We start from the raw sequence: 12967 nt of genomic DNA, 5'->3' as shown, positions 1-12967 counted from the left end.
ATTCTCTATATTCTTTTCAAGTATAGTCCTTCAGAGCAAGTATTGTGTCAGAAGATTCTGCGGAATCTTTTCTCACCTTTTATTCATGATAGGTGTAAATTTATCAAACTGTGTGCGCTGTTGGCAAATAATGTAGGAGGGTTTAGATGAATAAACAAGACAGAGCGGACGTCTCTGCCTGAACACATTTATGAGCTCTGTCGCTTGCTGTCAATAGGCGCCTAAGAGAGCTGTAGTAGACAACATTACTTCAGACTGAAACACGACTGCCCCCTACAGGTAATAAAGGGCATTTTCACACATATCACTGATCCCATACTGAGTATGATCAGCTGATACTCGCAAAAATCTCCATCACGTATCAGAGAAAATAAAAACAGGTTAGTGTTAATTCTGTACCAAGAAGATCTAAACTACAGTCACTGAGCACTTTATTAGGAACACTACACTAATACTGGGTGGGACCTCAACCGCTTTTAAAATAGAAGCAGTTCTTCATGTCATGGATTCTACAAGGAACACTCCTTTGAGATTCTGGTCCATGTTGACCTGATCACATCATACAGGTCCTGTAGATTCTTCAGGCTCTCCGTTGTGCTGTGAATCTCCTGTTCTCAGGAGATTCACAGCAATCCATAGAAAACCATAAAGGTGTTCTACTGGATTCAGATCCTATAACTGGGAGGGCCACTGAACACACACCATGTCTCGGAGTCTGTTTAATTAGTTATAAATAAAGGACTGTGTTGTCTGTTCCTCAACATAGAAATGCAGGAACACTGGAGTCTTCATCTCACACACAGATGTTTATAAGAAACTAAAAAAAAAGAAAAACATTTGAATCAATAAACACAAACTGGATTTTTTTTTGTACTTTATGATCAACAGCACGCAATTCTCTATGCTCTAAAAGAAACATCATTTTCTGTTTATAATTTTATTCATCATTTATTCATACATGTACAATATCTGTGTTAGAACATTTAGCTAAAACAAATGAGAATTTCCATAAGTTCTAACAGGAAAGTGAGCAGACGTTTTTCATCACATCACTGCTTTTATACAATAACAGGCTTTAGAGCTTTTTATAAAGTAACTTACACTGCTGTGTGTTTTATCTCCTGTTCTACATGTATACTTAAGTGCAGACTTTAAAAATAAGCGTAGGTGAATTTTACAGGAATGACCGAAGACACGGTGATTAGGTGGAGAACTGGAAGGAGTGTCAGAGTAAAGTAGCTGATTTAATCTAATATTTGTGGCAGTGTGGCGTTAAAGATGATGATGATTTTTATGAGTTTTTATGAGGGTGGAGGAGAAAGTCTGCTGCTTATCAGAAACAGGGAAAAGCTGAGATCATCTTATTCAGACAGAAGCAGCAGTATGAAGTCAGCGATAGCAGGTTGTCACAAGGAGACCAGCTGTTCATTTACAATCACTCTCATGCACTCAGGTGGGATGTTTTGTAAACTTCGTCTGACTCCCTGTCTTCTGCTTTCACATGACGTTTAAATCAAGACCAAACAGCGTTAAAGATAATTGTTAGAAAAAGTCTGATTAAATAGAATAAAGTGACATTTTAACTCTGTAATCTGATATTTACTGGAACGAAAGAGAAATGCACAAGCTAATGCTAATGTACAAAAATAATGCTAATCAGTCTGTTAATGTTTCAGTGTTTATATAAAGAGATCTTTACTCACATCAGTGTCTGTAGTTTGTAATGTTCCTTAAGGGCAGAAAGATACTTCACTCCTGAGTCTCCTTGTTTATTCCCATTTAGATACAGGTTTCTCAGGTGTGAGGAGTTTGATTTCAGAGCTGAAGTCAGAGCAGCACAGCCTTCATCTGAGACACTACAATACACCAACCTGCAGAAACACAATAATACATTTACATTTGGGCATTTGGCAGACGCTCTTATCCAAAGCGACTTACAAAAAGTGCTTTAAAGGTCCTACACATCCCATTTTTCATTAAATGTTAATATGATCTTTAGGGTCCTAATGAAAAGTTTGTATTATACGTTAATTAAAAATTCAAAAGGATTGTGTAAAAAAAACACTACTCTTACCTGGTAAAAACTAGCTCTGTTCTCAGCAACCTGTTTCAGTACATGCTAATTTAAATGCTCATGACCTCTGCTGAGCCCGCCCCCCCCAGTTCTGTGGGGCGTGTCTTCACAACACACGTGGGGTATAGCCACGGAAGTGTAGTCCAGTGCGGGCAATGCTTTGGACTGCATTACCCACAAAGCATTGCCCACAACGCAGTGTTTTGTGGGTAATGCAGTCCAAACTGGAAAACGCTGGATTATGGAGCCTGAGCCTGTTTTCTTCAGTCGTTTTTGGTTTAATTTAAGTACGGAACCTACGCGGAAGTTTGTAATATCGCCTGACAACGCAGAAATTAAAAAAATGGACATGCATCGACTCGATTTGTCTTTCTCATCACTGCATGGGCATGAATTAACGGGCTGTTGCGCTGCCGCGAGCAACAACAACAAAAACCGGAGAAGCTTACCGAGAGAGATACGGACGCAATGTGTTTACTTATGTGTTTACATGACTTCTTAATCTTCGACAGACATCGTTATAAACCATCTAACGTAACAAAGGTAAGCATAATATAGTTTTCCGACTACGTACACAGTTTGCAACTAGACAATCACCTTACTGCATTGTTTATTATAAACGGGCGATTAGGGATTATATAGAGACGGATGTACATAGAGAAGAAGCCATAACCATGTTCTATGAGAGTATAAGTTAACTTACACTCCGCATTCATCGTGATTATTAGAAAAGGCAATCTGCAAAGAGTCATAGTAAAAGGAATTACTCACTGAGCCTGGTGAAGATGAAGCAGGAACACGAAGCGTTAGTACAGATCCGATTTTCAGGAGCAGCTTCCTAGTAAAACCTGCTTTATATTGACCCGCGTTTATAAAGCAGTCTGGTGAAAAATGATTATCGCAAACATGAACGCATTTAGGTAGATCGGCGGGGACTTAGCTTCAAAAACTAAATTCAGCCACTGCGTCCTCAGTGGCTCAGATACCTAACCCTAGGTAGGTACCCTAGGTCACTAACCCTAAGTAGTGAATGACGACTCCTGTGTTCGCTATTACACCCAACAACTGTACACAACACTCGCTTAGGCGCCATTTTGCTTCGGCGAAAAACAATGGCCGACAGCTTCTTCTCACTCAGGGCGGGTCTTTGCTAAAACACCAGTGTCAATCAACTAGTGTAGGAGCGGCCTCTTGTGGTGTGGCGTCACACGGCAAGGCATTTGCGATTGGCCTGATTTCAGAAGGGGCATGTTAATGTAATAAATGAAAAGAAAACCACCGGGCGGCTCTTTATCATCATAGAGTGGTTGTGTACGCACTCTCCTAACACACAGTTCAGTCCAAACGGCTTAAAAAAGTGCATGTAGGCCTGTATGACCCCTTTAAAGTTTACATTATTGGATACATACTTACACTGGGTTAATTAGGTTAATAGATGCACACTTCTCTCTCTCAGGATATAAACTTCAAGACAAGCTTTGTGTGTGTGTGTGTGAGAGAGAGAACTAATTTTCATCTCTGAGAATGTCACTGCTGCTTTTAAACCCTGCAGCTTACACAATGCAGTTAGTTTCTGTCTTAGCTTGTCACGAGCCAGCTCCGTCCTACAAGCACCTCGCAATCCTAACTCCACTCCGGAGTTTTCTGCGCACCTAGCATTCATTATTAGCAGCAAAGCTTTCAACAGATATCCCAAAGTTTGTCACAGCTATCAGTCTAGTTCCAGCAGGTTTCTTCAGCCCTCCCATCTACACTCAAACCCCCAGTGCGACATGAACCTCACCTACCCAATCCTTAACCCTACGGTAAAGACCCTGGCACCTGCCGCTCATCACAATGTTCTCTGCTACTTGAGCTCCAGCCCTCTGCTTTTCCTACGGAGCGCTCCAAGGTGGCATACATAATCACCCTTGTTACGGAGAGAGCTCAGGAGTAGGGAACGGCCGTCTAGAAACAAACGACCCTTGCTGCACCTTCTTCAGCGCCTTCACAGAGGAGATGCGAGTATTCGACCGCTCCTATGTGGGAAGAGAGGTTGCTAGGCAGTCTTTGGAGCTCCGTCAGGGTTCCTGATCCACTTATAACTACGCTATTGAGTTCCGAACCCTGGCAGCCGCCGCTCAGTGGGACACTCGGGCGCTTTACGATACCTTCCTAAATGGGCTCTCTGAGCCGGTCAAGGACCAACTGGTGTCTCAGCAGCTTCCTGAAGACCTGTACGGGCTGATGAATCTCGCAGGGCGAGTGAATTCGCGCATCAGGCGTAGACACCGCACCCTTAGCCAGCCCGGGCATAGGGCTGGGACCTCTTCCACACTGACCATGCCAGTCGTCGCTTCTGCTGAGCCCATGCAGGTTGGACGAACCCGGATTTCGCCAGAGAAACAGCAACGCCGGATCCAGGCAGGAGCATGCCTCTACCGTGGCCAGGTTGGGCACTTGCGTCTGCAATGCCCGTTAAAAGCCAGGCCCTCCTGTGAACCTAGGCACACTGGAGGGGCACACCCAAAAGCAAATGCCTAGAGGCTGTCCAGTCCTTCCCGTCACACTCTTCCTAGACAATAAGCCCCAAGTAGCCCATGCCCTCGTCGACTCCAGCTCCGACCAGAATATGATCTGTGCCACGAAGGTCAAGGAACTACGCATTCCCACTCTTCTCCTGGACGACCCATTGTCCATCCACGCCCTCGATGGAACGCCACTCACTCCGATTACCAGACGCACAGTTCCGGTAACCCTAAGGACCTCTGGGAATCACTCGGAGGAGATTTTCCTTCTCACCATGGATAGAGCTTAGTGTCACTTGGTGCTTGGGTGTCTATGGCTTGTTCGACACAACCCACGCGTGGACTGGAGAAACAATGCCATATGGAGTCCTCTCTGCCTGGGCTCTTGCCTGAAATCTGGTCTTTGTCCCACCATAGCCTCAGGTCCCCCTAGGGAGTTTCCCAACCTTTCCATGCTTCCTCATGACTACATCGACCTCAAGGCTGTGTTCAGTAAGTCTCGGGCAATTTCTTTTCCACCTCATCATCTGTACGATTGCGCTATTAACCGCCTGCCTAACACTGTTCGACCTCGGGGTCGTCTCTTCTCACTTTGGACCATGAACCAGTACATTTTTGAGTCATTAGCTGCCGGCTTTTTTAAACCATCTTCTTTACCCGCTGGGGCGGGGTTTTTCTTTGTGGCCAAAAAAGGTGGTACCCTTCGTCCTTGCATTGACTACAGGGGGCTGAATGACATCACCATAAAAAAAATCGGTAACCGCTGCCCCTAATGCCCACAGCCTTTGACCTCCTGCAGGGGGCCCTATTCTTCACAAAATTGGACCTTCACAGCGCCTATTACCTGGTCTGGATCAGAGAAGGGGACGAGTGGAAGACTGTCTTTAACACCCCATCGGAGCATTATGAGTATCTGGTCATGCCGTTTGGGTTGGCCAACGCCCCGGCAGTGTTCCAAGCCCTAGTCAATGACGTCCTCAGGGATTTAATAAATCTCTGTGCCTTCGTATATCTAGATGATCTCCTCATCTTCTCGTGTTCCTTGGAGGAACACGAGATGCACGTCCTTCAGATACTCCAGAGGCTGCTTGAGAACCAGCTGTTCATCAAGGACGAAAAAATGTGAGTTCCACAGCAGCACAGTCTCCTTCATGGGTTTCATTGTCGCCCCGTCTAGGATACAAATGGACCCCGCCAAGCTGAAGGCAGTCACTGACTGGCCTGGCCCAACGACACGCAAGCAACTTCAGTGCTTCCTGGGGTTTGCTAATTTTTACAGGCAATTCATCCGCAACTATAGTTCGGTAGCTGCCCCACTTATCTCCCTAACTTCAGCCAAGACCCTATTCATTTGGTCAGAGCAATCGGCCAGGTCCTTAAACGTCCAGGTCCTTTCAGGATCTGAAGAGGCGGTTCACCTCGGCTCCTGTTCTACTTCACTTGGACCTATGCCTTCAATTTGTGGTTGAAGAAGATGCCTCCAACTTGAGTATTGGAGCAGCTCTGTCCCAAAGGTCGCCCAAGGACAACAAACTGCATCCGTGCTGCTTTCTCTCCCACCGACTTTCTCCTGCCGTGAGGAACTACAGCATTGGCGACCAGGAGCTACTGGCAGTCAGACTCGCTTTGGAAGAATGGAGGCACTGGCTAGAGGGAAGTTAACTGAGTTGGGTCCAAATTTGGAAAGAGACACAGCGAGGAGCCACGCATTACCCGGTACCTTACAGGTGCTGACAACGCTTGGTTTCCTGGCAACTAGTTCTTTCCATAGGAAACTGGCAGACCGCTCGGGGTTAAGCCAGTCGTCTTTGAGCCGTGCAATGCCAGCTGTATGGGACGGGATCATCCGCATGTGTAGCAGGTATATAAGGTTTCCATACCATGCAGTTGACCAGCCAAACATTAAAGCGCAATTTGCAGCAATCGCCGGTTTTCCTAATGTAATCGGAGCAATCGACTGCACGCACATTGCTATAAAGGTGCCACCTGAAGACGAATTTGCATACGTGAATCGGAAACATTTCCATTCAATAAATGTGCAAATAATATGTGATGCTCAAAGGCGCCTAACAAATATTGTGGCAAGGTGGCCTGGGTCAACCCATGATTCATTTATCCTCACAAACAGCATGGTTGGCATTAGGCTCCAAGGTGGCAGGGTGTGCGATGGGTGGCTTCTTGGTGAGTGATGTATTTAAAGATATTTAAACGTTTTTTATTTTATTTTATTATTAATTCCGGAGGACAAAATTGCAAATAACACAGTTTTTCTCCAGTCTACCTCCGATAGGAGCACCTCCAATTCACATTCTGTAAATTTCTTTTCTTGCTTGCTTTTGCCATTGCTTTTTCGTTTGGTTTTGCCAAAGTGGAGTCATTACCATATTTATACAGGGGAGGTGGCAGGGAGGGGTTTTGCGCTCGTGCACGTGTGCTCAATTCCACGTTAATTCGGATGTACAAAGAGAATATGCGTGGGATTCCGCGTACGCAGTGTTTCATACATCAGATTTTTTTACTGCTTACGCACATTTACAGATTTGTCCGTACGCAAAGTTTTAGTATGAATTCAACGCAAGTCTTTGTACATGAGGCCCAAGAATGTCCAGTGTGTGTGTAAAAACCATATGTGTGGGTCAGTACTGTGTGGTGGTGTGATTGTGATTGAGAGACCGTATTGCCTGCGGGAAGAAGCTCCTCCTCAGTCTCTCTGTGTTGGCCTTCAGGGAGCGTAATTGCTTCCCTGACCTCAACAGAGGGAACAGTCCATTGTTGGGATGGCTGAGGTCCTTCACGATCTTCCTGGCCTTGGTCCAGCACCGCCTGCTATAGATTGAGTGCAGGTCAGGAAGCTCTGTGCGGATGGTGCGCTCAGCTGATCGCACAACCCTCCGTAGAGCTCGTCTGTCCTGCATGGTGCTGTTCCCAAACCATGTTGAGATATTTCCCATCAGGATGCTCTTTATGGTGCAGGAGTAAAAGTTCCTGAGCACCTTGGAGGGCAGTCGGAAGTCTCTCAAGCATCTAAGGTGGTAGAGACGCTGTCGGGCCTTTTTCACCACAGTGTTGATGTGACAGGACCATGACAGGTCCTGCGTGATGTGAACGCCAAGGTATTTGAAGCTGTCCACTCTCTCCACTGGGCTCTCGTTGATGACGGGGGTCTGGTAGTTTCTCTCCTGCTTGGTGCTGAAGTCCACTATCAACTCCTATGTCTTACTGACGTTTAGAAGGAGGTTGTTCCTCTGGCATCAGTTCTCTAGATTCCTAATCTCCTTCAGGTAGGCCGTCTCGTTGTTATCAGAGATCAGGCCCACCACGACGGTGTCGTCAGCAAACTGGTGGTGGAGCTAGTAGTGGCCACACAGTCATATGTGTACAAAGAGTACAGCAGGGGGCTCAGAACACAACCCTGGGGGGCTCCAGTGCTGAGAGTGATAGAGGCTGAGACGTGTCCGCCCATCCTTACTGCCTGTGGTCTGCCAGTTAGAAAGTTGGAGATTCACTGACACATAGATGAGCTGAGTCCCAGGTGCTCCAGCTTGGTGGTGAGTGTGGAGGGAATTATGGTATTAAATGCAGAGCTGTAGTCGATGAAGAGCATTTTAACATAATTCTCTATTCTAGTGTCCAAGTAAGTAAGTGATGTGTGGAGGAGATGAGAGATGGCATCATCTGTGGAACGATTTGGATGGTAAGCGAATTGTAGTGGGTCCAGTGTGTCGGGTAGTGAGAAAATGATGAAGTCTCTGACCAGGCGTTCAAAGCACTTTATCACTACTGAGGTGAGGGCTACAGGGCGATTGAGAGAGAAGCAGGATGAGGTTTCTTCGGGAGGGGAACAATGATGGACTCTTTGAAGCATGTGGGGATCACCGACTGAGATAAAGAGATGTTAAATATCTCAGTGAACACAGGTGCTAGCTGGTCTGCGCAGGCTTTGAGAATACGGTCTGAGATGCCATCTGGTCCTGCTGCTTTCCTGGTGTTCACTCTCTTGAAGGCTCTTCTCACGTCATGCTCGGTGATGATGAACGCGTTTCTGGTGCTGGCAGTGTCTTCCTGTCTTAGCTGCAGCGAGCATAGAAGGTGTTCAGCTCGTCTGCCAAAGTCGCGTCCGCGTTCGTCATACCGGTTGTTGGTGTTTTATAATCCGTTACTGTCCTTAATCCCTGCCACAGGCTCCTAGAGTCACTCTGTTGGAGCTGTGACTCTAGTTTTCTTCAGTAGCGCTGTTTCGCCTCTTTCACTGCCTTCCGGACGTTATACGACGCAGCCTTGTACGGGTTCATGTCCCCTGATGCAAGTCCCGTGTTGTAGGCAGTGGTGCGAGATCTCAGAGCATCGCGGATGGTTTTATCCACCCACAGCTTCTAGTTGGGAAACGTTCTAATAGTCTTTTTCTCCATGGTATCGTCCGCTAGTTTCCCAATGAATCCCACAACCGCTTCCGTAAACACGCTGACGTCATCGGAGCTGTTCCTAAACATGTCCCAGTCTGCATCATCGAGTGCGTCCTGTAACCGATTGGTCCGTCCAGCGCGCGACCTCCCTCTGAACCGGAACTTCCTGTTTCAGCCTTTGTTTGTATTTTGGCATGAGGAAGATGGCGGCATGGTCGGATTTACCAAATGGAGGGCGAGATTGTGCTTTGTAGCCGTCCATGACCATTGTATAGCAGTGGTCCAGTGTCCTTTCACCCCTGGTGGGGCAGGTGATATGCACCTACTACAATAAACGCAGCATCCCGGTGTTGTGTTTGGTGCTGTGTGAGTGCATCATGCAGCTCGCATAAGGCAGTATTCGTGTCCGCTTGTGGTGGAATATAAACGGCGCTGATTATGACCGATGTGAACTCCCAGGGTAGATAAAAAGGACGACACATGATGGACAGTAGTTCCAGGTTGGGTGTGCAGGAGCGTGTGAGAGGAACAACGCTCGCGCTGTTGCACCAGCTGTTGTTTACCATTAAACACACGCCGCCTCCCCTTGACTTTCCCGAGTCCTGTGTCCTGTCCATGCGGTGAACCGAGAAGAACTCGGCCGGCTGGATGGCGTGGTCCGGCACCGCTGGGTTCAGCCATGTCTCGGTGAAGCAGAGGAGATTGCAGTCCCGAATGTCTCTCTGAAACTTTACCCTGGCCCTGAGGTCATCGAGTTTGTTCTCCAGTGACTGGACGTTGGCGAGCAGGATGCTAGGCAGAGGTGTGCGGTGTGCACGGGCTCTCAGCCTGTTCCTGACGCCGGCTCGTTTCCCTCGTGGCCGCCGCTTCACGTCGCGTCCTTTGTTCCCCCTCAGGATCTCACTCGGCCAGCTCGGATGCAGAGTTAAAAACGTCGAATTGTGAGTACATTGTATACCAATAGAAACAAGAGTGTCTCTATCATAACTAATGTACTCCATGGTGGTAATTTTGCCAGTTTTAAAACGCTGTAAACTAACTTAAAAAACAAAAACAAAGAAAAGGTGGTCGGAGCAGTCGTGACAGCAGCCGACCTCACCGGCGACATTATCAAGTACTTCTGTGAATCTGTGTCTGCTATTGGGTTCTTTCCCCTCCTGCCTTTTCCCCCGTGACACAGATGCAGTTTGTGTGATTAGTTACAGTGTTGTAGTAAATTTCACAGTCATTTCAGACACACTGCAGTAGCATCAAGTCAGGTTTTGTGCTGCAGCTTCTCACATACGTACATCTGACCCAAAGACTCTGTGACAAATCATCAGTGTGCAGTGAAAAGAAACAATCTTCCTTCTCAGAACATTGATGATGAACCTAAAACCTTTGCTTCAGTCTCACTATTAGAGAATGTGTCTTACTTAGAAGCGGGTCATGTGAGATTATCTTACCCCAGTGTCTCCAGTTTACAGTCAGGATTCTCCAGTACAGCAGAGACACACTTCACTCCTGAGTTTCCTAGATTATTATGGGACAGATGGAGTTCTCTCAGGTGTGAGGGGTTTGATCTCAGAGCTGAAGCCAGAGCAGCACATCCTTCATCTGAGACACCACAATCACGCAAACTGCATAGACACAATGACACACACTTCATCAACAGATTTACATCTTCGATTATTATTTTATTTTTAAGATGGTGAGTCTACAAAATAATTCTCTAACAGACTTATAGTCCAAGTGTACATAAATAAAGTGAGTGTACATAAATAAAAGTAGACCCTGTACAGATTTAAATGATGTACTACACTTGTGCATACGATTAAAAACGACGGCCCATTTTAAGTTCTTTTCACAGTTACAAAGAAAAACTACAAGTTGTCCTGCCGGCCGAGTGCTAATTATTAAATAAACTGCCCTGGAACGACTCTTTGGTGACGTGCATTGTCCTAACCATTCAGTACACAGGTACCAAAAATGGTTGGGAAAAATATTTCCTCTTTTAACCCACTTATGTTGGGGATGTTATAAGGGATTTCACAACCGTTTTTTTGCGCTTTGAACCTGTATTCTAATGAACATAACATGGAAAAAGAGATTTTTCTGCAGCAACTCGTCAACTGTAATATTGTGAATGTTCAGTTATATAAAAGGAAAATCAAAATTAATTGTTAAAAAAGGCTAACTGTTAGCCATTAGCCACTACCCTACCCATCGCTCAAAGATGTAACTTCATATCAGTTCGGTTATTAATTTTTTATGACTAATATCACTTTATATCACTAAACAGGTAATATTAAGGCTATCATGGTGAAATAACACTCTTATATCCACACACAACATGTCTGTTGCTACTGAAAGCCAGTACAAGCTACAGTTAGCATACTAACCCCACAGTGTGTCTAAATTCAGAAGACAAGATTAATAAACAATAATTTTAAAACAGAGCGTATCTGATACTCAATGTATTTTCTGATGGTTACCATATTAGTAGAAAAGCACCTGCTGCTGATCATGACAGATATTATTATAAACATATCTCACATCTGGTAAATACCTAATTATAGCAGCAACTACATCAGGAAAACTAACAAACAATTAATGTGATCTAGATATTCTTACCAGAGCTGTAGTGCGATTTCTTTATGAACCAAAACACTTTTGAGACACGTGTGTACACACAGTTATCTTAGGACTGGTAACACCAACTACTAGTCACTGATGTTACTTTTTTATATGTTCCAAAAAAATAATGTTTCTATGCCTTTTATTTCATTAGTTAGAATTAGCTAGCAACACAGCTACATTCTCAGGCAACTTTTAAGGTGGAATGTTTCTGTGTATTTTACTCAGTGCAGGAGTTAACAACATGTATCACTCAACTCACTTTAAGGTAACTACAGCAACGTAAACCCTGTTTCTCCTGACCTGGACTAAAAAAAGATTAAATGTGGTGTCGGTGCCTCCAACAGAACTACAGCTGTGATTCTAACCCACAGCAGTCCTACTGCAAGCGCCAACACACACATATACAGTGGAACCTCGGATTACGAGCTTAATTCGTTCCCGAAGCGGGCTCGTATTCCAAAACACTCGTAAACCAAATTTAATTTACCCATAGGGAATAATGGAAACTTAAATTATTCGTTCTACAGCCCAAAAAAATAAATACATAATTAATACAAAATATAAAGTAAAAATAAAACCAATTAACCTGTACTTTACCTTAAAATATTTTTTTAAATAAATCCCTACAGATAAGGGTTTTCATTTGTGCATGCAGGGTGTATGTGTGTGAAATGTGCGCGCACACACCCACACACACACACACACACACACACACAGACACATTAACGGATAGACCATTTTTAAAACCGTTTAAAAATTAGCAAGGAACATTCCTAGTCATACTCACGTGAGCACATACTAACAGGATCACTGCTGTAAGTAAAACAACAACAAAAACAACAAAAACAAATTAAACAGGTCCTCACCTTTGAAAACAATCGCGACAAAGAAGAGTTTGTGTGTTTGTTTGGGAACCTGAGAGAAGAGGGGCTGAAGGGGGGCTCGCTCGCGTTTACAGCCCCCTTCTCTCAGGTTGCCAAACAAACACACAAACTCTCTGCCTTACACAGACACAAACACACACACGCACACTCAAAAACACTGCAAGCACTAAGACCCAGCAGGGGAGACGATAGGTCTCGGCTTTACAGCTCCCCTTCTCTCAGGTTGCCAAACAAACACACAAACTCTTCTCTGTCGCGACTGTTTTCAAAGGTGAGGAGCTGTTTAATTATTATTATTTTTTTTTTTTACTTATAGCAGTGATCCTGTTAGTATGCGCTCACGTGATTGTGACTAGGAATGTTCCTTGCTAATTTTTAAACGGTTTTAAAAATGGTCTCTCCGTTAATGTGTGCGCGCGCGCATGCACATTACACACACACACACACACACACACACACAGCGTGTGTGTGTGTGTGTAT

At 45.0% G+C, this 12967-nt stretch overlaps 1 protein-coding gene across 1 annotated transcript in view; it reads right to left on the bottom strand.

Annotated features, from left to right (window-relative positions):
* The window catches only part of LOC128515598 (NLR family CARD domain-containing protein 3-like), a 59656-nt gene that overhangs the window by 26260 nt on the left and 20429 nt on the right, over positions 1-12967 (bottom strand). Inside the window, exons 4-5 of the mRNA XM_053489681.1 lie at positions 10430-10603; positions 1704-1871 (exon numbers count right to left, since the gene is read on the bottom strand). Coding sequence (XP_053345656.1) covers positions 1704-1871; positions 10430-10603 — 342 coding nt within the window. The remainder of the gene's footprint in view (positions 1-1703; positions 1872-10429; positions 10604-12967) is intronic.

Source organism: Clarias gariepinus, chromosome 28, assembly GCF_024256425.1.
Source record: "Clarias gariepinus isolate MV-2021 ecotype Netherlands chromosome 28, CGAR_prim_01v2, whole genome shotgun sequence".
NCBI lineage: Eukaryota > Metazoa > Chordata > Actinopteri > Siluriformes > Clariidae > Clarias > Clarias gariepinus.
This window is presented reverse-complemented; position numbering and strand designations above follow the sequence as displayed.